At 39.8% G+C, this 27,932-nt stretch overlaps 1 protein-coding gene across 4 annotated transcripts in view; it reads right to left on the minus strand.

The window, feature by feature from the left end:
• CEP152 (centrosomal protein 152) overlaps positions 1 to 25,136 on the minus strand; it is a 100,512-nt gene extending 75,376 nt beyond the window's left edge. For 3 of the 4 annotated variants that reach the window (XR_004966292.1, XM_036300782.1, XM_036300771.1), the window contains exons 1-8: positions 25,004 to 25,136; positions 19,096 to 19,189; positions 6,997 to 7,100; positions 6,700 to 6,772; positions 6,340 to 6,618; positions 4,921 to 5,086; positions 1,902 to 2,042; positions 193 to 332 (exon numbers count right to left, since the gene is read on the minus strand). Coding sequence is in view for 3 of the 4 variants with exons in the window: in XM_036300782.1 (XP_036156675.1) it covers positions 193 to 332; positions 1,902 to 2,042; positions 4,921 to 5,086; positions 6,340 to 6,618; positions 6,700 to 6,772; positions 6,997 to 7,100; positions 19,096 to 19,182 (990 nt within the window). In the remaining variant the exon portion in view is untranslated. Of the gene's footprint in view, positions 1 to 192; positions 333 to 1,901; positions 2,043 to 4,920; positions 5,087 to 6,339; positions 6,619 to 6,699; positions 6,773 to 6,996; positions 7,101 to 19,095; positions 19,190 to 24,584; positions 24,807 to 25,003 lie in introns of those variants that run through there. The other variant, XM_036300777.1, reaches the window with a different exon arrangement.
• Between the last annotated feature and the right edge of the window lie 2,796 nt (positions 25,137 to 27,932).

Here is a 27,932-nt window from a genome sequence, read left to right on the forward strand (position 1 = left end):
GAAGCTGGGGTTTCTTCCTGATGTCTGATGTACAGATGGCTAGGTGGATGGGAGCACCATGCCTCCGAAGTAAGGAAACGGATAGCAGGCTTGTGGTGGAAGAAAGTATGAACTTCAAAGTTCTTCTAAATTTAGTCCTACCATACCAAAAGTTAAGTAACTAAATTTTTCATAAATAGTTAAAATATTTACCTGTTCTTCCTTGACTTGTAATGCTTGTATTTGGGTCTCCAGCGCTTTGATTTGTGCTTCAAGCTGTATCTCTCTTTCTTTTCCATTCTGAAAGAGTTTCTGTGATTCTCGAAGGCTGAGGGCCAAACCATCCTTTTCATCTAGGACATTAAAAGTGTTTATAGGAATAATATGTTACTGTAAAAGGACCCCAATTGTCACAATCTCTATCAAATATCAGATCTATATCACATATAAAAGTTGTTGCATTCAATTTAATTCAGATAACGAACTTTAGCTGATTTAGAGAAAAACAGAAAAGTTCCAAAAATGAATGCCTGAGTGACACCAAAAAAATTTAGAGAACCAGAACCTCTTCCTTCAAAAATCTGATTGTATCCCTTTGGGGACCAAAAGATTTCCTAACAATGACTTCAGCATCTATTTATTTGAGAAGCTACACAGATATGACAAAACCGTTAATCAGAAAAGAAATCTGAGGGCCCAGCCAGCATGGATCAGTGGTTGAGCTTCGACCTATAAACCAGGAGGTCATGGTTCGATTCCCGGTCAGGTTTTGGGCTCGATCCCCAGTGTGGGACATACACGAGGCAGCCTATCAATGATTCTCTCTCATCACTGATATTTCTCTTTCTCTTTCTCTCTCTCTCTCTCTCTCTCTCTCTCTCTCTCTCTCCCCCTTCCTCTCTGAAATTAATAAAAATATATTTTTTTAAAAAGGAATCTGAAGACTAATTACGTTCTATACATACTTGCAATGAACTCTTAAATTCACCTAACCTTAAATTCTTCCCACATACTTTATATGATAGCCTACAAATTCTTCTCTCAACATAAAATGTATGATCACTACAGAAAGATGCCTTTATCACTATCAATTAAGTTTGAAATAAGCTGGAGTGCAGTCACAAAATTATTCTATAAATGAAACGTTCAACATGGACCGAAACTACAGAAAGCACGAAGAGTAAGCAATTAGAGTTTGAATCTGTATTTACTCTGTGTGCTTTTCCCAGGTGTGGCTCCATGTTCTCCTTGGCATACCTGCAGGAGTTCAGGGTCACTGTCTCTTCCTTGGATTAAAACAGTGGTTCTCAACCTTGGCTGCACATTAGAATCACCTGGGAATCTTTTTAAAATCCTGATTTCTGGGCCTCATCCTCCAGAAATTCTGTTTCTTTGTTATGGGGTGAGGCCACAACATTAGTAACAAAGAAACAGAATTTCCGGAGGATGGGGCCCAGGAATCAGGATTTTAAAAAGATTCCCAGGTGATTCTAATGTGCAGCCAAGGTTGAGAACCACTGGATTAAATCATGATGCTAATTTGTAGGCTCAGAAAATATCTTGCAGACTAATCCCAAGTCTCACTGGGTATTGTAACACTTCATCCAAGATAAATTCCTCAACCAATTTTCAGGACAGGATGCCATCAGCATAGTTAAATAATGTTCGCTTATTCTAACAGCCTAACAGGTAGAAGAGGAGGAAGAAGCGGGGGGAAATGAGGACCTCAAAGCAGTTTGCTCTGGAGAGAAGTCATCCGAAGAAAGGTGTCACAGGCCTGGGTTCTGTTTCCTTCGGACCGACTTACTATGATCCCTCTGACCAAATACGTCAGCTCGCTGAGCTTCATATTTAAAATGAGGATCTTGGAAACAAGACATCTAAGCTCCAGCACACCTCATAAGTGACAGCTGTCATCTTACCTTTGATTATCAGAAGCTGGTGATTCAGATACCTGATCTGACGCTCACTTTCATTTAACTTTTCAACTAAATTGTCCAGTTGCCTCTCTTTTGCTTTGTTAAGAACCTGAAGTTGAATGATCTGCATATTTTCTGCAGAACCTGATTTGGAATGAAAGACAATTTATTAGATAAAAGCATACCAAAATATAAATCTGTGGTCATTTAGGGCAGTGTTTCCCCAAACTGTAGGTACTATTCATCAGAGTATCATGAAAACAATTCGGTGAACTGTGGCTAGCATTTCTTAAAGAAACAAAAAATATAGACTATAATAGAACATATCAGAGTCCATCATGTAGTACAAATGAGTACTATTTTGTGATTTTTGTGAAACATATGTTTTCGTTACATACACTTATTTACCTAGATAAGTATTGTAGACCCCATCACAATGTACAAAATGTACTTCATACTGTGCTCACTGCCAGAAAAGGTTGAAATGTCACTAATTCATAGAGTTTAACCCTTCATCACTACCCATTTGGCTAATTAAAAATAAATATATACGAATGTGAACGAAAATGTGTCAGGCTATGCAATAAACCTGACAAGCTCAGAGGAACACCTGGCAGGCTGACAAGCTCTGTGACCAAAAGTAACCACACAGATGATCTGGTCACATCCTAACTGGGCAGGTCACAGTGGGCAGTCACGACCCAGGCCTACGGCATCATTGGTAGAAGTCAATCTTTACCTTAAGGAAACCCTGTCCATTGTTCTGATCCATCCAGGACAACATGGCTTTGAAATAACAAAGTAATTTTCTTTTCCTACCCCTCGAAGGCACAACTGCAGGCACCAGAGCACAAGACCATAGAACCCTATTGCTATCTTGTTCTCCATAGGCCATCTCTATGTGCTGCAAATTTAATTAACTACCCCGTACCCACCAGGTAAAAGTATGTGTTTCTCCATTTTGCCTCTTATCCAATGCTAGAGTTTTTCCTGCTATGCTTTCTCGCAGCCCCTTAACCTACCGGCATTGGATTTCATCCTCCTTCCTTACGTCTTCTCCTTTGATTCTAATGCATAAAATAAGCTGCAAAGCTGCCATTCTCGGAGCATATGTTCCCCGGCAGTGCCATCAGTTGGCTCAAATAAACTCATAAAAATTCTCTACAGGTTTGGACATTTCTTACATTGACACCATTACAATGGAATAGAGTTCTATGACCTCATAAAATTGAAAAACAAGTACATCAGCTTCTATAAAACCATTTTTTAAAAACATTTCTAGATATCCTCCTCAAAATATCTATTATAAGCAGGAGTGGGGATTACATAGTATTCATGTTTATGCTGGCACATAACTGCTGAATTAATAAAGTAATGAATAGATTAATAAAGGATTTCGAGGACTTCTTTCACAAATAATTAAAGTCACATTAGGGAGCACTTTAAATGATTAGGGGGTGGGGGGGACTTACAGGAAAATAATGCTTAAACTACATAATGACAAATGCATTTTCTACTAGATCACTGCTCCTACTTTGCTAGCAAACAAAGCAGGCCTCTTTTTAAAAAGAGATATGGTTAAACCTCGCCCCCCTCCCCCCCCAAAAAAAAAACAAAAAAAAACTGAAGACTGAAAACTTTGTTAGAGGTTAACTTTCTCTCCGGCCTTAAAGGAGGGCTAGCCCAGGGGTAAACCCAGTGTACAAGCCACACCTCTCTCCAAGGTCATCTTTTTAAACTACTGTTTCTAAGAAGCTGCAGTCACTAAATCTGGCACTGCCATTAAGTTACTCAGTTAACCTCCAAATGTCAAATTTAGGCACATGTGTAACTGATGTAAACAAAAAATAAATCAACTTGACAAAATGCAGATTAAGAAAATGATAAAAGGTTATATATGCAGAACGACCAACTGACCATGGGAACTGAAGGCGTCTACACCTCAGGCCCCTGTGGTGGTGCTAATGGACACATCCCCAAACCAGTTCTGCCACTCACTGTCCACTTCCGCATCTCTTCAGGCCACGCCACAGTGGCATAAACAAAGAGGGGCCACCCCCATGTTTGCTTTGACTCCTCGAGAGCCTGTGAGTCTGGAGCCTGAGCCTATGTGGAGTCAGAGCCTGAAGGCTAGCTTTCTCTTTGGCCGTAGCCCAGGAAACCTACAATATCCAGTGTGACTCCCTCCCCCTACCAGCCCATTTCTTAAATGTAAGACAAACAAACAAAAAACTTGCTGTCACACCCTAGAATCACTATGGTTCTTCAACATGCACAACAATTAGCTTTTTCTCATGCCCGAGAGTAGACGATGCAAGTTGAATGTATGACAACACTAATTCAGGTCAGTCTAAGTAAACGTTTTGATTTTTGGTTTTGGGTATTTTATCTCCTCAAAATGCTCTCATAGCTACTTTTCTCATTTTCATATTTATACATATACAATCCAAAAAAAAAAAATGTTGGTAAGTGCCACAGGACGTTTAAACCTGAGATAGGAGTCCAGTTTCAATTCTGAACATAAAGTAATTTATATCAGAGTTGTCTAATTATTACATTAAAATTCTAAAAATCAAAAGGAAAAATTAAGATGATAATAGCTGATTTACTAAATTACATTTCTATATAACAAAAAATCTAGAATAAAGGGAAAACTATATTTCTTTTTCCAAATTAGACTTCAGTTAGAAAACTATAAAACTAATGAAAAATCTGAACCAATTACAATGACTCAAATGTAAAACTGAGAAAATTTTATTTTTGTTTTTATTATGGAAAATTTCAAATATATAAGAAGGTAGAAAAAAGAGCACAAAGAATCCCATCACCATATTATTTGAAGTAAATCCTAGACTTCATATCAGTTTATTCATAAATACTTCAGCTATATCACCAACAATAGGGTTCTTTTTAAAAACCAACCACAATTCAATCACCATATTTAAAAAAAGAAATAATTCTTGAACATGCATAACATGTTTAACATTCTCCAATCACTAAAAAATATAAACCCGAGACATACTTTCATTAGCTCCTAAGAATTGTTGTTGCAGGCCTTCAAATGTGTCACCTCCTGCTATCTCCTGGGCTGGCGAGTCACTGTGCTGAGCAGGAGGCTGGTAAGGTTTATATGCCACTGTATACGGTTCCAACACTTGACAACTGGGAGCTTGTGACGCACCGAATTGCTATTATAAGATGATAAATGAAATTGACAATTAGGATTTGGCCTTTTCCTCAAAAATTACCTGAATCACCTTAATTTTGTTACAAAACTTAATGGTGGTACAATTAAAATTTTGTACAGACATCTTTGCTTTAAAATAACTTACTGTTATTTAACACTGAAAGTCTATGAAATATAATTTCTCACGTCTTAATTGGACTTTTGAGCTTATCACAGGCCAATCCCATAAATAACACAGGAGAATTCTAACAAGACTACATAGAAATATTTAAGAATGATTTAGATGATGCCAACATCCTGGGAACACAAAAATACACATATCCAAGAACATGTAATACAATGCTTCATATGTAATAAATATTCAACAACTTTTGTGGAATGAATACTATTCTACAGAGACAGAAGAGAAAATGACACTTTAAAAGAAAAAAAATCATCCTGCCATTGGGGGACACAGAATAGATACTGGCAAAATGAGGCATTCATTATCATAAGAAAGTCTGAGAAACAGCTAACTATATCCTAAGGTCTTACTTCATTAAACTCTGACAGGGTTAAGTAAAACAAAATAAAAAAATAATTTTCCTTCACATTCATCCCATCTACTGCCATTATTATCACAAAACAGGTATCAGCTTTGAAGTGTTTGACCTAAAATGTGTTATAAGGGTGGTCACGATAATTAAATAAATAGATTTAATGCTTTAAAACTGTATCAGCTTTGGCCAGCTAGCTCAGTTGGTTAGCGCATCATCCCAATATGACAAGGTTGTGGGTTCAATCCCAGGTCAGGGCACACACAAGAATCAACCAATAAATGCATAAATAAGTTAAATAACAAATTGATGTCTTTCTTTCTCTCTCCATTCCACTCTCTAAAATCAATATATTAAAAAAAATAAAAAGCTATATCAAGATATCTGAACATAGCTTCTCACTAAAGCATAGTGAAGTGGTAGAAGCCTGAAACATCAGTAAATGAAGAATATTATTCTTTGACAAGCTTAATTCTTAACGTTTAATTAACTGTCTCCATAAAGCCTCTATGATATTTTAAAATTCTGACTTAAGATCATGATTTCGTTAGATTGTAAACAGAAACCAGCATGACTAATTCAGCATGAGCCTGAATAAATGCACTCTCAAAATTGTTTAGATTTGTAAATCTTATCCTTGTACTTATATACATTCCTTAAACAGACACGTGTGTGGGCACATTTAAGCAAACTCTTAAAAGTCAAGTTCTTATAATACCTGAAAATGATTCCTTTGAGGATCTGAAAATTTAATTACATTGGCTGGCTGATTATTAAATTCCTGCTTCTGACCATTGGTAAATGGCCTAAAGTCTTCAGGAAGGTGATATAAATCAGACTGTTCATATTTACTCGGAGGACTGTAACCCCTTCCGCCTTCATCTCCACCTTCTTCGGGATGGTACCCAGGATGCCGCTCTTCACTCTTACTTGGATTCTCTTCCCAGCCATTGCCGATCTTCTCTCCCATATATATATCCCGAATCTCATTATAGTCCTATTAGATAACAAGAGTAAGACAAAAGCACTAAGACCTAGTCCCACCCTCACCAAAATCATTATCACACCAGATACTCACGTTTGCACTTTTAGGTTTAGGCAGCACCTGATGGTCATTCCAGTTCACCTCCAATTGCTCAGAAGGATGAGGTCTTGAGAAAAATCGACACTTTAGATTTAGAGCTTATCATTTATTTGGACGCAGCTACCACAAAGAACCCCAAGATTTTAACATGTTTTCCCTCCAACCTTTACCTACAAGCTTAAGAATTAGTCCACAATTTTATAATCTCATACACTGTTATAACCTGCAGAGAATCAAAAGATGGGCACTTACAGAATGCAATACACATATGAAGATGATTCACGCCCTTACCGTCCCTCTGTGTCGTCCTCGCTGCAGTCCGAGGAGTGGAGCTCGGCGGAGGACAGGTCGTCATCCAGCATATCATGGGGCAGGTCTGTGAGTAACTGCTGCAACTGAGACGGGAGAGTCGGCGTCAATAGCACACTGACTTAGATCAAGACGCCAAACCAAAGCTGCCCTGGACCGAGTAATCAACTGCAGAAGTCAAAGAAGTTCCTAATGTCTACATTTAATAATGTCATCAATTCCTCACCAATTACTTTCACCATTTCACTTGGGGAAAGGGGAATAGATCAGTTCAGGATTTATATTAGAAGGCTTTATTTTTTTCTACAAAGGTTTTGGATTTTAACACACATAACATTGCATTAGAACTTAAAAACTTCTTTCTGGAAACACAGCACGTCATGATAAGGGTACAATCACTATTATGTTATCGCAGGGTAGATGTGAGTCTCAGAATCCTATTCTACCAGAAACCAGGCCTTGGGGACTTGATTACCAGACTTCCTGCAGGAAATCTGAACTGCCAGACTGGCTTTGCCCAGGTGGTGAGAACAGCAGAAAAAGAAGCAGGTGGCCTAGAAGCCCGTATTAAATGCTCTAAAAACGTGACAAAAACCTCCTAGGGAGTGATTAATTAGTAGACAGCCATCTAATCCCAATGATGAAAAGATATGCAATATTCAGCTGTTGTAAAACATTTGAGTAAAAAGAGATGTAAGATTCAGGTTTCTACAGGTTGCACTCTCAAAAGCATAACTCGAAAACTAACAATAAAAGCATCTGACTTTGATCTCCAATTTTTTTTTCTAGAAAACTCTTATCTTTAGCATTCTCACTATAAAAACTAGATATAGAATAAATTCATTTAAGTTTCCAGATAAATTGTGATAAAGAGATGAATGGTCTAATCTGTTGAATTTTAATATCTATCAGTAAATGTTTTTCCTCAAATCCCAATACATTATCAAATCCCAAAGTAACTGTAACAGATTCAAATACTATATTACTAAATAATTAAAAGACTGTTTATGATGCCTTCTCTTTCAAATTAAGCACCAGTTAAATAAATAAGTTGACTGAGGCCCTCCACAGTACATAAATCAATCCCATAAAATTATGCAATGAGTAAAATTTAAAGATATTAAATACTCTGTGTAAAAACCTGGAGGAAGAAAAGGAAACATTTCTTAGCCTATGACAGATTTTCCCCACTTTATCATTATAATAAAAAATAAAGTGTAGTTATAAAACATACCTGAGAATTACATTTATAATAAAAAAAAACTTTCATAAACTAAATACATATGGTAAAAGTTAAATAAAAATATTTTAAGAAAGGTCTGAAAGGTATGCTCCAATTGTTAAGTTCGTTTTGGTGAAATCAAACTTGGAAATGGAAAATAGGTGTGTACAGTGGGAAGGGAGGTATACTTCCTCACTCCCTTATATATTTCTAATATTCACTGGATAACTTTTTAAAAAAAAGATTTTCTCAATTCATTTGGTTCTTTACAAATATTCCTATATTAGAGAAAAATATTCTATTCAATGGCAAGTTATCTTCATTTGAAAATTTATTTGACACTAATATAAATAAGGCAGGCCTTGACTGATTGGCCACCTGCCCATGCAAGGTTATTGAAAAATCATTTTGAGAGTCAGCCATCACAGAGCTGATCCAAAGATATAAATAATAAGAAACACAAAAGAGACAATACTAAAAACCAAACAGAACATATCAAAATGTTAGTATATTACATGTGAGCCTCAAGTAAAAAATAATGTGATTTTACAAACACAAAATTTACTAAGAAGAAAAAAAAACATCTATGAAGTCTTTTTAAATAGTCTAACCTGTTATGTCGATAATTATGTATCACTGCTTTAAGGAAAAAGACTATGCCCACACATTATACAGGGGAAAAATAACAAATAAATATTTTATACTTACATCAAGTAAGGACTCCTGTACAGAAAGAATACTGTCTTCTAAATCTTCAGTGAGGTTCAAGTACATAGCCTTATAATTCAGGGGAAGTTTGACAGGGACATCTGAACAGTGCATTTTCCCCTCACAAAAATAGAAAAAGCTATGCAATAATTAAGGAGCTCTTGTAACTTTCTTTGTGACACCACAGGTGTAACTGAAAAAGCATTAACAAAATTGGTATCTATGAAGAAAATTTAATTGAGTATAAAAAATAAGTTCTGAATGTTTCTGGATCAGTAAGTAAACTTATCAATCAGCAAAATCATCCCTGTAGTATTTAATGCCTTATAAACTATTTTTTTAATGTAAGCTAACATTTGAAATCGTTTCCTTCCCTTCAGAAACGTTCTCCATTAACGTTTTTTGGCATAGCTGGGGCATATTCCCTTGACTTCCACAACTTTTAGGGCAGAGAGAAGCTAAATGAGGTGAGTCCTCATTCAGGTACAAAATCCCACCCCCAAGGCTTCCATTTTCCCAGGATCAAAGTGTACCCTTCTTCTTACCAGGTTGGCCCCAGGCCAGATACAGGCAGTGCCTGACCTTGGCTTGCATGAGAGCCCCACCCCAAGAGACCCCAGAACCAACACACCTGGTGGCCAGCTTCAGAGCACACCAGAGCACCACCCAATTAGTGCCACAGATGACATACCCAAAGGGTGGACTCATTGAGCACCAGAACCCCACTAAAGCAAATCCACAACAGCTTGTCCACTATAATCACTGCCAGTCCTCACAGACAGACAGCCTAAGCATCAATCCTATTCACTGATGTGCCAACAGCAATCAAGGCTCAACTACAACAGGAGGGCACACACAACTGACTCAGGGGAAATCCTGGAGCACCAAGATCAGGTAAATAGGGAGACTGCACCACTGCTAGATAAGGCCACTCTGCCAAGATTGAGAGATGTAGTAGCTCTTTCTAATAAACATAAACCTAGAGAGACAGCCAAAATGAGACAAAAAGCATGTACCAAATAAAAGAACAGGACAAAACTAAAAAAAAAAAAAAAAAAAAATGGAGGCAAGCAATCTGCCAGATGCAGAGTTTAAAACACTGGTTATAAGGATGCTCAATGAGCTTAGGGGAAGAATAAATGATCTCAGTGAAAACTTTAACAAAGAGATAGGGAATAAAAAATAACCAGTCAGAAATGAAGAATAAAATAACTGAAATGAAGACTACATTACTTGGAGTCAACATCAAATTACATGAAGCAGAGGATCAATTCAGTGATTTGGAAGACTAGGTAGAAGAAAAGACTCAATCAAAACAAACAAACAAAAAAAAGGATTAAAAAAAAAAGAGGATAGTTTAAGGAACCTCTTGGACAACATCAAGCATAACAACAATCACATCATGGGGGTACCAAAAGGAGAAGATATAGAGCTGGGGATGGAAAATCTATTTGAAGAAATAACAATGGAAAACTTCCCTAAGCTGGCAAAGGAAATTGACACACAAGTCTAGGAAGCACAGAGAGTCACAAACAAGATGAACCTAAAGAGGCCCACACCCAGACACAGCATAATTTAAATCCCAAAGTTTAGAAACAAAAAGAGAATCTTAAAAGAGAAAAGTAGTTGTTACCTACAAGGAAGCTCCCATAAAACTGATTTCTCAACAGAAACTTTGCAGGCTAGAAGGGATTAGCATGAAATATTCAACGTGATGAAAAGCAAGGACTTAAACCAAGATTACTCTACCCAGCAAGGTTATCATTTAGAGATAAAGAACTTCCCAGACAAGAAAAGCCTGAAGGAATTTATACTGCCAAACCAGTATTACAAGAATTGTTAAAGAGACTTCTTTAAGAAGAGAAAGGAAAAAATAAAAAATATGAATAAGAAAATAATGTAGAAAAAAATTCTCACTGACCCTAATAAAAGCAGCAGATAAAAAGCAGTGGATCAACCAACACTAAAGCTAGTACAAAGGTTAAAAGGCAAAAGTAGAAAGATCATGCATAATTACAACAGTAAATCAAGAGGCATATACACACATATACACACCCACACAAAAGAAGTAAAAAATAATGACAATAACAAACATGGAGGGAGTGAAAAAAAATGGTAGTGATTTTAGAATGTGTTCGAACTTGAGCAGACATCAACTTAAAATAGACTGCTATATACATATAGCATGGTATATATGCAGCACATTGTAACCACAAACCAAAACTCTACAAAAGCTATACAAGAAATAAAGAGAAAGGAATTCAAAAACAACACTACAGAAAGTTATCAACATATAAGAGAAAAGAACAAGAGATTAAGAAATGAGCCAAGAGCTATAAAACCAATCAAAAAACAATTAATAAAATGGCAATAACTATATATCTATCAATAATTACTTTAAATGCAAATGAATTAAATACTCCAATCAAAGGATGAATGGATAAAGACATGGTACATATATACAATGGAATATTACTCAACCATAAAAGATAATGTAATCTTACCATTTGCCAAAACATGATGGTATTGTGCTACGTGAAATAAGTCAGACAAAGACAAATACCATATGATTTCACTTATATGTGGAATCTAAAGAACAAAATAAGAAAACAAAACAAAAACAAACTTACAGATACAGAGAACAGACTGATGGTTGCCAGAGGGAAGAATAGTTGGGGGACTGGGTGAAAAGGGTAAAGGAATTAAGAAGTATAAATTGGCCCAGTCAGCTTGGCTCAGTGATTAAGCATTGACCTATGAACCAGGAGGTCATGGTTCCATTCCTGGTCAGGGCACATGCCTGGGTTTCGGGCTTGATCCCCAGTGTGGGGCATGCAGGAGGCAGCTGATCAATGATTCCCTCTCATTACTGATGTTTCTATCTCTCTCCTCCTCTCCCTTCCTCTCTAAAATCAATAAAAATATATTTTTTTAAAAGTACAAATTTTTGGCAGTTACAAAATAGTCATGGGGATGTAAAGTACAGCGTGTGGAATATAGTCAATATTTACATATGCTGTCAGGTGGGTTTAAGACTTATTGGGGGGGAATCACTTCATAAGTTACATAAATGTCTAATCACTAAGTTGCACAGCTGAAACCAATAAATAGTGAAAGTCAACTGTAATTGAAAAAACTGAAGAAAAAAAAACATTTTTTTAGGTGTGCTCTCCTCATATTCGCTGTCAAATGGATTTTGCTTTTGGTCATGGAACCTTGTGCCATAAAACACAGAATTACCAGATCAACTTATGCATGTTACCAAATTGAAAATTTTAGAAACTATAAAGTTTCTTCATTAAAGATCAACCCATTACCAAATAGATTCAAGGGCAAACATAACAATCCTTATAAATGACAAGATTTTTAATTCCACTCTACTTTCCCCAAATATGTCAAATTGCTTTTTGGCTGCAAATGCCATCTTCTCAGTGGGATATTACTGTGAATCAGGTGAGTTTAGTAATTAAAGAGTTACCTTCCCTAAAAAAAAGCGATAATTAGCTATTGTGAAGTCTTCTATTGAAGTGCATTTTAAACCACTCCATACACCTCTCTCCCTTTACTACTTCATACTGGTCCTTCCTTTAAAAAGGGGCATTTTACTCAAAGAACTTCAGGAAAATAAAAATAAAAAACTTTACAATCACCCAATGTAGAACACCCAACAAACCTACGTGTAGGGCGAATGTAAAACAGAGAACACATAAACCTTTTGTTAGGATTTAGAACTAAAATTAACTAAACAGACAGTATTCAGAGCCTCTGATCCTCAATATTCATGAAAGCAAGACTTCTCAGCTTACAAACTGTACAATACATCTTCTCCCCAGAGCAAAGCAGCAAATGGACTGCCAACACTCGTGTGCCTTGTCAACAGGTTACCTCATCAGTAGGCTGTAAGGATTCTGATCGTTTAGCAGACGAATTATTAAATAATACTTTTATGGATACGCACTAAGCAGAATCTCCATTCTAACCCAAGAGCCAAGTTAAAAACTTCTCTGAAAAGGCCCTCTATGGGCTTCATATCAAGCCAAATAACTTGGCAGCTAAAACTTTAGTGGACAAATTACATTCTGTGCAGGATACAAAAAAAAAGTCCATTCCATGAGTTAAAGTAAATTTTATAATGTTAGTGGGGAAGACTCTGTCTAGGTTGCCACATCTCTGCAAAAAGAAATATGGCAACATGAGACAAAGACCGGCTGCGCTACAGACGACACATAATAGGGAGAACTTTAGGCCTGAAAGGAGCACAGGAGCGCCCCCAGGCCAAACCTCTCCTACAGGTCAGCCAACCAGGGCCCAGAGGAGGTCAGGGGCAGGCCCACGAAAAGAGAGAATTACAGCCCCAGAGCTCACTCCATTTCCTGAACCCCTCCGTTTCCACACCTATTTTCTTCCAGGGGACATTTAATCATCCCTGGGAGACACTTACTTCTACCTGTTGGTATACAAACTTCAGGCTGCCAGAGTCCAATGTGTTTGTTCCCATTGCAACAGTCCTTGAAAAATACCTGTATGTTATGGGAAACATTCAAAGGCCCAATCTAGATAAAGTATAAAAAGTTGCTAAAGAAATATATCAGAAAAATATGAATACTCAGCCATTTGTTTCTTTGATTTTCTTGGGTGATGACAAGAAATTTCCACTAAATAGGTCAAATAATATTAAAGGTAAACAAATAGTAGCTTTACAACTCCCTCTACTGGGGACAAAATATCAAAATGCTTCCATAATTATATCAAATCAGGCAGTAAAAAAAAAAAATAAAGTGGAAGAAAGGCTATACCATGGAAACCTTATCTCTAAAATGCACTATGCCAAGCTTAACTGAGCTTTATTATCCCTATTAGAGGAGTACCCATAGAAAAACCAAAAGGGCCTCAAATCGCAACTGCCAGGTGCAAGGGTCTGTCTGCCATCTGCTATTTGAACCACCTGCCTTTCTACTCAAGATCATTTTTCAGGTTTCAAATATTTCATCACTAAATGAACCATCATCAGCAAATATTATCTGGATAGCATAGATTACTAAGTACTGCTGCCCCAAACCACCAGCTCCAAAATATGTACACACATACGTCATTTTATTATCAAGAATCACGCAATGATCACAGAGCTGTTTCTGGTGACACTACATAAAGTACCTGTATACTAGCAAACTGTCATTTGGGGAGAACCAAAATGACAATCTAACTGATTGTGTGCCTTGTGAACAGGTTACTTCATTGGTTGGCTGTAAAGATTCTGATCTTTTAGAAGATGAATTATTAAATAATACTTTTATGGATACGCACTAAGCAGAATCTCCATTCTAACCTAAGAGCCAAGTTAAAGACTTCCCTGAAAAGCTCACACCCGGCCCACCTCCAGCCCGCACCCAGCCCACCTCCAGCTCGCAGGCTATGATTAAATACTCGTGTAAGCTGAGGAGCCACTCGGAGCCGCCAGGTGCCCACCCTTGAAGTTTTCGCAGAACCAGCTGGGCCAGAGCCTCTGCTCCTCCCCAGGGATGAAGCTGGCAGCCTGGGCTCCTCGCAGGCCCCCCATGGCCAGGACCTCCCTCTCCCCTGCTCCGTGCCACCAGGCTGCTGTGGCTTCCATGACCCGGGGACAGCACCGGCCCTGCCTTGCCTGAGTTCAATCCCTGTTGGCTGTGACGCCGTTGCCCCATTTTGCTTCCATTAAAAATGTCTGTGTATTTCCAGAAGAAAAAAAAACTTAAAGGGGAGGGAATAAAGGGAAGTTATTGTATAAAATCAAAGTTGTAGTTAGTGTAAAATGGACTTTTATATCTAGATGAAGTTTTATATAAGCTCCAGTAACCACACAGCAAAAAACCTACAATAGATTCACAGGAGAGGAGAAGGAAGATGCAAGGAAGAAAGAATTCTACCCAGAGTCTCCGAGGGTGGTGGCCCTTCTGATACCTTGATATAGGACTGTGATGCAATAAATTTCTGTTCTCTTAAGCCACAAAGGAAAAAAAAAAAAAAAAAGAATGAGTTAATGGCCCGGGCTGGTTTGGCCCAGGGGATAGTGTTGTCCTGGGGACTGAAGGGAACTGGGTTCAATTCCAGTCAAAGGCACATGCCTGGTTGCGGGCTCGATCCCCAGTGTGGGGTGTGCAGGAGGCAGCCAATCAATGATTCTCTCTCATCATTGATGTTTCTATCTCTCCCTCTCTCTTCCTTTCAGAAATCAATAAAAACATATTAAAAAAAAAAAAAAGAATGAGTTAATGAAAGAACTTTTCAATTCCTCTTCTCTGGGCCAGCTTTTCCAGTAAAATTTCATCTAAAATGTTTTGGATGAGGTCTACTTAGTAGCAAGAAAGAGAACTATATCAGTAGTTCTCAAATGGTACAGCAAGAAAGCAATGAGCTCCAATAAGTTGTAAGGAATGTGAGTGATATGACTATTGACTGGAATAACACCATGTCTCCATGGTATCATCGCCCTCACTCACCTGCACCCTAATCTGTTCTGTTTACTACGTAGGAGATGGAGTTTCAGGTGAAACACTGGGTGAGGCTGTGGGTTATGCACTTATCTGCTATGTCTTGGCCCACAGTAGCCAAACGTTTACCAATATACCAGTTAGAATGTAACGATTTAGAAATGATAATACTGCCTATTTTCTGCAAAATTCTTGGATCTTAAAAAAAAAAAAAAATGGGTCTATTCATGGTGGGCTGTGACTTGAGATTCCATTGGTCTAAGTGTTCTCTGAATATTAAATCACTTCACTAAATCCTTTGTTTTTCTGAAGATTAAATGCATTTTCTCCATTTGCTCTTCAAAGCAAACAATGGAGGGAATAGAAATGGAAAAGGCTTCCCTGACCAGTTTGGCTCAGCGGATAGAGCGTCGGCCTGCGGACTGAAGGGTCCCAGGTTCGATTCCAGTAAAGGGCGTGTACCTGGGTTGCGAGCACATCCCCAGCAGGAGGCGTGCAGGAGGCAGCTGATCGATGTTTCTCTCTCATCGATGTTTCTAACTCTCTATCCCTCTCCCTTCCTCTCTGTAAAAAATCAATAAATTTAAAAAAAAAAAAAAAGAAATGAAAAAGGCAAGACAATGATCGTAGAGCTGCTAATTAGAAGGGCACGGAGGATGGAATTTGACTCTGGTTTATTTAGGGACTTATGGGAAAGTGTGGACAAAATCCCAACTGACCCCAAAGCTCCAAAATTAAAACTAAACTTGGTAAAGCATCTTGTATTAGCAACTGACCAAAACCAGGATTATTCCGCCAAGAGAGGATCTCAAAAGCCTTAGCAAGGTGGCCTCTGAGTCAGACATGGCCTGCTTGGCCAGCCCTACAGCACATCCTCGCCGACACAGGCTTTCCTCCCACATAAGTGAACTGAATACAAAGGGATTCACTAGGTAGAGAAAGGCATTTGCATTAGCCCGCTGCTAACACTCATAATCCAGCCAGCAATCCCACAACTACCCACCAGGCAGGCAAGAAAAGACCACAGCTAACATCTAACTGTCCAGCTACCACAGGGTCAGGGAGTGAGGAGATTTGAAAAGGCTTTTGGGTATGCAAGCAACTTAGGTCTGAGCAGTCAACTTCTCCTTTTAACTAGCAGTGACAAAATATACATACAGCTGGATTTTTATGAATAATTCTGAATTTTGTTGCTGAAAATCTTAAAATCTCTATACAATGGAAACCTTATCCATTGTACGTCTTACCTTGAAGCAATTTTTTAAAAAAAGGTAAAACCACTTTTTTATTAACATGAACCACTTTTTATTAACACGGAGCATAATCATCATACCAGAGTCACATAATCTATATGTTATATTCTTCCACTCTGCTAGAAATACTCATTCTCAGATACTTTACCTCGAAAGAGCTTCTTTGCCTCTGGAAATTCCCTACCCCAGCACATAATCTGTCACGAAATGGTTCCGCCCTAGCAGGTGTGGCTCAGTTGGTTGGCATCGTCCCATGCACCAAGAGGTCAGGGTTAGATTCCCAGTCAGGGCACATGCCCTGATTGTGGGCCCCAGTAGGGGGCATGCAGGAGGCAGCCCATCAATGTTTCTCTTTCTCCCTCTCCCTTCCTCTCTCTAAAATCAATAAAGACATATTTTTTTTAAAAAAAAGAAGCTATCCTAATGGCTATTTTTGTCTATTATCTAGAACTAATTGATTCCTTAACTCATACCCCTTTAAAACTTTCACCACACAATACATTTGGCAATAAGTTCCCTCCAATACCCTATCCATCTCTCTACTACTATCTTTTCCAATGAAAAATCACCTGTCAGTACATTTTTTCCTCTTCTCTAAAGTCGACTATAGTAATTACTTAAACGATCCTCTCAAGAATCCCAGTAGCTAAATCCCAGCAAACTATGCAAAGCCTTTGGGGTCATGAAAACCTCATGCTGTGAGTTCACAAAGCAACAGCAAATCCGCATCCCTGTCCTTGCCACACTGCTGTGAAGGACCCTGTCAAAATCCAAACACCCTGACCAGGGTCACAAAGCCTAGTCCCTCAGAGACCTGGCGGAGGATTTATAAGAGCGAAGCTGGCAGGTCCAAGAGCGGAGCCCATGTCTGTGTGAGAGGTGGGGACCGTGGCCAGCGGGAAGGGAGAGCTACCGTTCAGCTCCGCCCACCTGCGCAGGGTGCAGACACAGGCCGCAGTGGCCAGGGCTAGGACGTCTCAAGACAAACCAGAAAATCTGAACTGTTATATGAAAATTTCCAATCTTGAAATATAGATTCAATGTTTTAAAAATACCGTGCAACCAAAGAATACATGTCTAAGGACAAGACCCACTGAGCTGGCAGTTTTGTATCTCTGCCCTAACTGTACTGCCAACCCCAAGGGCAACTGACCCTATTCCTTGCTTCCTGTCAACACTAATGGGCCACTTAGAAAAGTGTCATATCGAGCATAGACTCAATGCAAAGGAAACCTGCTATCCCAGTCAGTCAAGAAATCTGACTCAAACTAAAAACAATTCTAACAAGTAAACTGACTTGCACCAACTGCTACTATTACTATTGCCACCATTTACTACGTGCCAAGAATTCTATTAAACACTATATATATAAAATCTCCTCCACGTACTCCTTTTCTCCTTTAGTCTACTCACCACACAGCATTTACATAGATCGTTCAAAAATATGGTCAGATATCACTTCCTTGCTTAAAATTCTCCACTGGCTTCCCATTGCTCCTAGATTAAACTACAAACGTCTCACCATGACATACTGAGATCTGGCCCAGCCCACGTCTTTGCCCCATCTCCACCACTCCGCCCTTGCTCACACAATCCCAACAGCTATTCGGTGGACACACAGGGTCTCTTTCTGACTTCTGGGCTTTACACTCATTGATGTCTTGGCCTGGAATATTCTTCCTCAGGCTTCTGCAAGGCTGCTCCTTCTCATGAGTCAAGCCTCAGCTCAAACATTCCCTCCTCACCAGTTCCCTGCCAGTAGCTTTATATAACCCTATTTTGTTCCCCTATCGTTTATCAGTGCTAAATTATCACTCACTCAAATGACTTCATTCATTTGTTTACTTATATGTGGTCTGCCTCCACTAAGAAGTAAGCTAAGAACCTTGCCACACTTGGTCAACGCAATGTTCCAAAGCAGCTAGATTCTAGGCCTCTGCCTCCAAAACCAGCCACTACCTCCTAAATCAGTGGTTCTCAACCTTCCTAATACCGCGACCCTTTAATACAGTTCCTCATGTTGTGGTGACCCCCACTTTCATTGTTACAAATTGAACATAATTAAAGCACAGTGATTCATCACAAGAACAATATGTAATTATATATGTGTTTTCCAATGGTCTTAGGCGACCCCTGTGAAAGGGTCGTTCGATGCCCAAAGGAGTCGCGACCCACAGGTTGAGAACCGCTGTCCTAAATGAAACAGCATAGAGAATCTAGCCATTATCTAGTGGCATCATTCAAGGTTGTGTTCTAGTCTCGTCTCAAAAAAGGAAGCATTCCTCTCATCTACCTCTTAGAAGTCCAAGTACTGATCAAGTTTCATGGGGGATTATAAACTCCTTCAAAATGACACAAAAGGACATAATTTTGATGAGGAAATAAAATTGTTCAAGATTGGGTTTGGAGTCTTTTTTTCTGAGCAACTCACCTCTTTCTCCCTTTCATAATCTTCGTTGTCGTACTCTTCATCTTCGTTTTGTGTCTGCAGTGCCACACTGCCGAAGTCTAGTGACATGGTCCTCCTGCGGGACAAGAAAGATGTCTGGTTTCTAAATGTCCCAAAACTCTCGCCAGACCGAACTATACAGAAGATGCCGCACACAAAGAAGACTCATGCGTGACAAATGGTTAGTATTCCAAATATAAAGGGAGTTCTTACAAATCAAGTGTGATTCACAGAAAATAGCGGTATGACAGCAATTCGCAGGGAAAAAAATGCAAAAATGTGATAAACTGATGACTAGACCTTCCCAGTGTTTTGAAAAATATAACTTAAAACAATAAGACTTCATAACCCATGGACACAGAGAATAGTGTGGTGAAGGCCTGGGGCAGAGTGGTGGGTGCAGGCTAGAAGGGGTCAATGGGGATGAAAGAGGACATGTGCAATACTTTCAACAATGAAGATTTTTTTTAAAGAAAGTCATTTGTTCACACACACAAAAATAAAATAATAATAAATTAGAAATGTCCCTAAACATAAAAATCTTAAGAACATGCTCCGATTTTCTAATTAGACGTATTCGGTGTGGCACAGGTAGTACCCCCAGCAACTGGCTTCCTCCTTTGAATGCCACAAACCCAAAGTTCATGCTTTACAAAAAGTGAGCCATTGCCCTGACCGGTTTGGCTCAGTGGATAGAGCGTAGGCCTGCGGACTGAAAGGTCCCAGGTTCGATTCCGGTCAAGGGCATGTATCTTGGTTGCGGGCACATCCCCAGTGTGGGGTGTGCAGGAGGCAGCTGATCGATGTTTCTCTCTCATCGATGTTTCTAACTCTGTCCCTCTCCCTTCCTCTCTGTAAAGAATCAATAAAATATATTTTTTTAAAAAGTGAGCCATTAAATCCTAAGGAAATCATTGGAACCCAAAAATCATTTTCAACCTGGTGGACTCCATACTGCACACAACTAAACTGTAAGTGGTTAATGTCCTGTTCTTAAAGCTGATAAAATCAGGTTCCAGGGGGAAAAAATACTCCAGAAAAACAGAAGTGGAGCCTATGAAGTGGTACCACTGTGGAGTTCCCATTCCAAAGGCAACAGCCAGGGCTCCCTGGAGAATGGTAACGGCTGTGGCAGAAGCAGCAGCAGGAAATGGGTTTTCAAGTACTTACACTAAAAAAGCTGCCGATGATTTGAATTATGCTTTGGGATCCTGACGCTACACAGAAACGACCCGGATTTTCAAAGCTCTGAACAATCCTGACAGAAAGGTAGGCGGGCGCCATCAATTACCCCCGCTCCGGTCCTCCACGCGGGCCCTCCACGCGGGCCGGAAGGCACTTTGATGTGAGCCTGAGCCGCAGCTCATTCGCTACACTGTTCAGGCTCTGAAATGTCATTAAGCTGGAAGTGAAATAAGAAACATGGACCCAGCCATCCAAAAGCATTTGGCCATAAAGAACTCAACTCCTTCGTGTGAACAGTTGAGAACTATGATCACAAACTTTTATATAAGCCAACAGCTCCATAGGAAAAGATATTCCACTTCACCAGATCTGAGGCTCCCTGGATGGGATGACACAGTTCCATCCGTACCACCAAGAAAAAGATGTGGCCAATTAAATTATGGCACATCATTAATTTTAAAAGGCAGCCTGACTTTGTAGATGTTAAAATGTGCACTTGAAGGTAGGAGAAACATGGGATTACAGGTCAACACAAACATGACTTTCAATGCTGAAATCCCCAGTTGTCCAGTTTTTGTTTTTCAAGGTCTGAATTATGTTTCTTGGCCAAACTCTAATTTGCTGTCCACCTTATTTATCCCTCCCTCCTGGATCCCTACACCCTGCCCATCACTTTCAACTCTATAGACTCAAACTCCTTGCATCAGCTGTAAACCCGCCAAGCCTGCTTCCTAGGCCTGCCCTGATCCTTGCTGCTCCTGTGCCAGGGCTAAAAGGAGGAGGGGACATGTGTTCTCTTTCACTGAGAGGGAAAACATCTATGCTTGGGGAGTCTAACCCTGTCTCCCCCGAGCAGCTACAACAGAGGTGGGGAACCTTTTTTCTGTCAAGCGCCATTTGGATATTTGTAACATCATTTGCAGGCCATCCAAAATCATCAACTTAAAAACTAGTCTGCTACTTGGTCAAACATTTAATTAGCTCACCCCTAACTGATTTCACGGGTCTGATACGGCCCGTGGGCCAGACATTCCCCACCCCTGAGCTACAAGTCTATAGTAGAGCTGAAATGGCGAGGGGAAGACATACAAGCTCGGGTCCATGGTTTTTTTCACTACTGCTTATAAACATCAAGTCTACACAATCTATAGATAAAGAAAATACTAGGCCATTTAAATCCCGGCTCTGTAAAAGAAATGAGATTAAGCTAGACCTTAAAGACTTCCCAAAAGTCTCCAGGCATAAATAATCTTTCCTGCTTTTGATTCTTATTCACCTCTTCCTGAATTTTATCATTAAAGCCAGGAGGTGGGATTTGGGTTAATTTCTTCTTTATTAGGTAAAAGAAGGGGAGGTGTTCTTTCACCAACATGCCAGTAATGTGTTGAACATTGAAAAAAAAAGATTTATAAGAGCCTACTTTTTTCTCAGATAGGGAATAATGAATTCTATAAGGTATTTTCATTTTTTTTTGTTGTTATTTATTGAATTTAGAGAGAGAGGAAGGGGGAGAGGGAAGAGAAAGAAAGAAAGAATAAGAAAGAGAGAAAAACATCAATTTCTTGTTCCACTCATTTATGCATTCATTTGTTGCTTCTCGGATGTGCCTTGCCAGGCATTCAAACTCCATAACCTTGGCCTATGGGGACGTCACTCTAGTCAACTGACCTACCCAGCCATTTGAAAATAAAAATGTTATTTTCATTCTTAAGTGAAGATAATGTAAAAGATCAAAGCACATCTTTTTTTTAAATTACATTTTAAATTCAAACCATCTCACTAAAGAAGAAATTTGAAAATATCTGAAAAGGCCAAAATCTCTCTCCATTGCAGAGGAAATGATACAAACAAGTTTTCCTTCTAAAAAGTGCAGACTACCGTAGAACTATTATAAGCATAAAGGGGAATCTGATAAATTTACTGTGGTTCAGAAAAAAGACTAAAAAGATCATTAGTATTTTACTTAAAATTTAAAATAAAAGCCAATGTTTTTCTTTAACTTATTAACCTCTACTAATTATCATTGCTATCAGGGACTTTACTATAATATTCAGAACAATAAAAGAGCCTGCTTTAGAAGAAAAATTAGCAAGATAATAAACCCAGAAGCCATAAAGGAAAAACTTGACAGAAATTAATCACACAAAAAGTTTTGTATATAGCTAAAGATAACATTAACAAGTTAAAAATTATGTAGGGGAAAATACATCACTAAAAATGTCAAAAGATAAAATAACAATAATAATGAGAAAAAATATTTGCAAAATACATGACAAAGTCCCAATATACAGTTCTCACACAGAAAATGAGGGGGGGGGGAAACACAAAACAAAATAATTTAAAAATAGGCAACTGACATGACAATCCTTTTTTTTTGTTTGTTAACCCTCACCTAAGGACATTTTTTCCACTAAAAGAGAGAGAAACATCTATGTGAGAAAGACACATCCATCAATTGGTTGCTTCCCGGGGGCAGGGAATGAACCTGCAGCCCAGGTACATGCCCCTGACTGGGAATCAAACCTGAAACCCTTCAGTGTTCGGGCCTAAACTCTACCACTGAGCCATACCAGCCAGGGCTAGTAAATGTACTCTTGAATAAATTTGGCAATACTATGCCACTAATAAAAATTAAATATTTCTATATTTATTGCCTGATCATTTAAAAATCAAGAGGCAGAATGTGTCCAGTATGCTTTTTTAATAGCAAGCTAGTTAATACTTTCTTCCAGACAGATAGCTTTTCTGAACCTATTAACAAGACTACGGTGTGCCCTTTCGTACCCTCAGTACTCATTTTGTTGTCCCTGGTTATGTTGTCTTTGCTCTCCTTACAATGAGATGGAAGACCAATGGGTGTTTAGTTAGACAAAACGTTAAGCTAAACTAAAACATTTTGTTTTTGCCTCATTTAAGAATCTACAAGCATTCTGAAGGTAGAAATTAAATGTTATCTACCCTACCCTCTGGACATGGTAGGCACACAACGAATGCTGGTTGAATGAATATAATGCATTCATGTTACCCTATATGGATTCATTATTTCGATAAAACTTTACTGAACACCTATTGGGTGCCAGGTTATATCCTAGATATACCCAAGACATAGTACCAGATGTGAGAAGCTAACAGTTCCTTAGGGAAACAATGATATTAATTAATAGTTACAATGATACATTGTCATAAATTTATAATAGAGAAAAGTAACAGCAAATATTAACTTTGAGAAGAAAAAAAAGGCTGAGGGAAGTTTTACAGAAAGACTTCTAATAAGAAATAGATGTTCAAGGACACAATATGGCTGGAAGTGGTTAAGAATGAGGGCTCTCATTCAGACAACCCGGGCTCAAATCTGGCTCTTCTACTTACAAGCTGTCCAACTTTAAGCAAAGAGTTTCCATTTCTTAATTAGTAAAATGCGGACAAAAGTAGTACCCACCTCCAAGATTGGTTATAAGGCTTCACCAGATAATGCATATCAAGTGCTTAGCACTGTGTAGCAACCAATACATTTTAGTTATTATTATTATGACATTAATGCTGAATAAGAGTCGGCCAGCTACAAAAGAGGTTAAAGGAACAGAGAGCATTCAGAATATTTGAGAAAAGGTCAACGTTTAGCCTGTGGGAAACTTTTACTAGTAAATAACACAACCCCTTCTGAGATAAAAATGCCACCTCCTTCAAAATGCCCTCCCTACCTGGTTCCCCCATGGAATTAATCACTCTTTTTCCACTTTTGGTCGATATTTCTTATGCTTTTCTTATGACTTCAATTCCAGCCATAAGAAAATTCCAAGGCAATTAGTTGAATACATTCACATATCTAGAAGTGCATATATATTGTCACATCTGGTGAAAGGATACCACGAAATGCAGCTTAAACCACACTATAAGTTCATGACTATCAGATAGAAAACGTTAGGTGCCACAAAAGGGGTTTAGAAGAGCTCTGAGAGTTAGTAAATCCTATTGATTTGCTGACATGCCTGTTTCTCTTCTAGAATGGAAAGAGCCGGAGCACACTAGCCTGTTTTAGACTTGCAATATCAGGCTTAGGAGGTCTATGCATTCATTCAACCATTTACCAAGCACTGTTCGAGATTGCAAAGCTTAGCAGGACTTGGTGGAAGAAAATAAACATATAAACAAAGGATGACGATAATCTGTGATCAGTGCTAATGACAGCAGCTTAGCCTTAGACAAATCAAGTCCGGGATCCCAGAGGATGCAGGGAGTAAGCAAGCACCCACGGGCTGAATGAATGAATTAATCAAAGGCCTTACCCAGGAACTCCGCCTGGCGTTAGCTATGGCACAAGCAGGTTCCGCGAGACCGAAGCTGCACGGAGCCCAGGATGCCTGGGATGGCGGGCTTTGCCTGCCAGCGACACATGCACTCGGTCAACACACGTGTACAGAGCACCCACTGTGAGCCAGGCGGGCGCCAGGGCGACCACGCGGGGGTCCCCAAGGGAGGGTCTCAGGGTGACCCCAGCAGCCTAGAAGAGAAGAGGACCTCCCGGAGTTCACAGCTAAGCAGAATGACACTTCAAAGTCAAAGGCTGAGCTCCCGCAGGGCCATGCACCTCCGCGGGATTTGGGGAGGGTTAGGGTCAGCCCTCCCGGAAGCCTCAGCCAGAATCCGGAGGGTCCCGCACCTCCTCTGACTGCACCCCCAAGCCCGGAGGCGAAGCGGAACTCACCGGAGGCTGCAGATGCTGTCACCGCGGGGAAACTCTAGCCCCAGCTGAAGTCCAGCTTCTAGCAAGCCTCCAGACCCAGGCTCCAATCTGCTAGTTCCTTCCTAGTCACAACCGAACACGAAGTCCTGACGTTATTGAGGAGCAGCTGCCTCCTTCAATCGCCCACTAGAGGCCCTCCTGGTGGGCGGGGCCATGCCGGGGTGGGCGGGGCGTGGAGGCGAAAGTCTCCGCCTTGCTCAAGGTTGGTTGAGAAGTCCGTCTGCAGTTGCAAAAGTAAGGCTGTTTAAAGCGGGCGCCAGAGGTGGCGGGAAGCGCCTCCTGTGCGCCCATTGGTGGATTCGTGAGCCAATTACAAAAGAGTTGACTCTGGAGAGGGAAGGTTTATGGGTTGCCTAGAGACGCCCAAGCGCTTAGTAACTCCACCCTTGGGCTAAGATGAACTTGGTCATCCCTGAACCCCATGACCCATCTGTCCCCTGGTGTGGTGACTGTGCCCCCTGCGCTTGCCATTCCTAATCCTCAGCACACAGAATCCCCCACTTGCCTATCAAACCCTTACCTTGCAGTTTGGCCTTCTGATTCTCCAAGGTGCCTGCTAAACAGCTTAAATGGTTTTTTTTACTTTGTCTTCCTGATTACTAAGTCCCTCCTTGTTTGAATTTGTGTTTCTTTAATTACTAGTTAGGTGGCACATTTTCCCACGTGTTTAATCACTACTTGAATTTCCTCCGATGCGAAAGTTCTTGTCACTTACTAGTAGAAGTTAACCTGTCCCTTAAGACAGCGCTGCCCAGTTTGCAGTAAAACCCCTTACTTTATGCTCCTTCCATGGACGAAAGGGTTCCAGAGAATATCAAGGAGTTGGTAGCAGCAGGTTCACAGAGCCTTTTAACCCTTTCCCATATATGGAGTAAAATGGTTGTTCAAGGCTTTTCATAATCTGGCTAGTTTTCCTTTGCTACTGTTACAGAACTTGCCTCTTGGGGTGTTCTATTCAAGAACTACAAAGTGTGAGGCAGGACCCTTACTCTCAAGGTACCTACACTCTTTTTGGAGTGCAAGATGCTTACATAAAAAGACAACTCAGAAACGTAGTTGAGCTGAAACCGGTTTGGCTCAGTGTATAGAGCGTCGGCCTGCGGACTGAAAGGTCCCAGGTTCGATTCCGGTCAAGGGCATGTACCTGGGTTGAGGGCACATCCCCAGTGGGAGATGTGCAGGAGGCAGCTGATCGTTGTTTCTCTCTCATCAATGTTTCTAACTCTCTATCTCTCTCCCTTCCTCTCTGTAAAAAATCAATAAAATATATTAAAAAAAAAAAGAAACGTAGTTGACTACAGGTAATGTGAGTAGAATAGGCAATAATTCTCTAGGGGAAAGTGAACATCTCATGAAGGCTCTATCAGGAAAGGTTCCTAGAGGAAGAGAGTCAACAGGCAGGTTGACTAGCATGAATGATTGCAATGTGAAGGCCAGACAAGCAAAAATGAAGGATTCTTATATCCAGAGGTGAGACTGGAGAAGTAGGCAGACAGAAGGTAACCAATAGAAGAGCTTGGGGCCTGGAAGAATGGGAAAGGCATTCTCCAGAGGTAAGAATGAACATGTCCAGAGATACACAGACAGAGGTATTCTGAGGTAATAAAGACAAATGATGGGGGAGAGAAAAACTACCAAAGACCTTGACTGCTGGACAAGAGATTATTTGGAATGTTGGGTTAAAGCTTATCCTGCATTTTTTAAACAGACACACCTGTGAGCTGGAAGGAGGCTACCTCTACCAGACTTGTCTACATTTCAAGTGTAAATGTCACATTGTTAATGAGATGTGGTTCTTCCCATTAAGAAACATTTATAAAGGTGGAGTTATGCTAACATTTCTCTTTTTTCCTACCTTCTCAGAGCTATCAGATCAATGCAATGCAATCATGAAATGAGTGCTATCCTCTGAGTTCAAGTTCCAGCTCTACCTACCAGCTTTTGTCTGCACAATTTTTTTAAGATATATTTTATTGATTTTTTTACAGAGAGGAAGGGAAAGAGATATAGAGAGTTAGAAACATCAATGAGAGAGAAACATCGATCAGCTGCCTCCTGCACACCCCCCACTGGGGATGTGCCCGCAACCAAGATACATGCCCTTGACCGGAATCGAACCTGGAACCCCTCAGTCCCCAGGCCGACGCTCTATCCACCGAGCCAAACCAGCCAGGGCTGTCTGCACAATTTTTCTTTGACCTCTCTGAACCTCCAAATCCCCATCTGAAAATAGGAATGATACCTACTTCACAGGATTGTGCAAAGAATGAAATAAGATTGTGTGAAAAAGCTTTTAAAATATAGGAATACTATTACTCAAGATTATTTGTATTGTTTCCTGTAGTTATAGCTGGTTGAACTGGAGTACATACTGGAATCTGAGAGAGTAAAGAAAAATCATGAAGTTATACTTGCCATAACCCAAATGCTACAGTGGCCTAAGAGTGGATGGTAGAGAGAAACACGTGTGACTGTGTGCAGAGGGCAGTAGGAGCTTATGGAATGGGGAAAAAGAGGAGTTTGTTCAAGAGAGGTAGCTTTATGAGGACAAGACCAAAATGTGAAGTGCTGAGATGGAAAAGGAGGACTTGGAAGAACCAAGGAAGATCGGGCCATTATTTGTAATTTAGAATATTCAGTCAATCATATTTGGGGAGCATCTACTTTGTGCCACGCACCGTTCCAGAGGCTCATTTAAGGCTGACACGTGGATCAAAATGCCTATCCGGACCAAGCTCCTTTTCACAGAATCTGCTCCTGCCCACAGCCACCATGACTCCACCATCAACACCTCGCCACCACCCTGAGACCTGATTGGATCAAAGGTGAGCATCAAGCCCAAGCTGGGCCAATCACATCCCCTTCCCAGATAACTGAAATAAGACTTCAT

The sequence above is a fragment of the Myotis myotis genome, unplaced genomic scaffold, assembly GCF_014108235.1.
Source record: "Myotis myotis isolate mMyoMyo1 unplaced genomic scaffold, mMyoMyo1.p scaffold_m19_p_1, whole genome shotgun sequence".
Classification (NCBI taxonomy): domain Eukaryota; kingdom Metazoa; phylum Chordata; class Mammalia; order Chiroptera; family Vespertilionidae; genus Myotis; species Myotis myotis.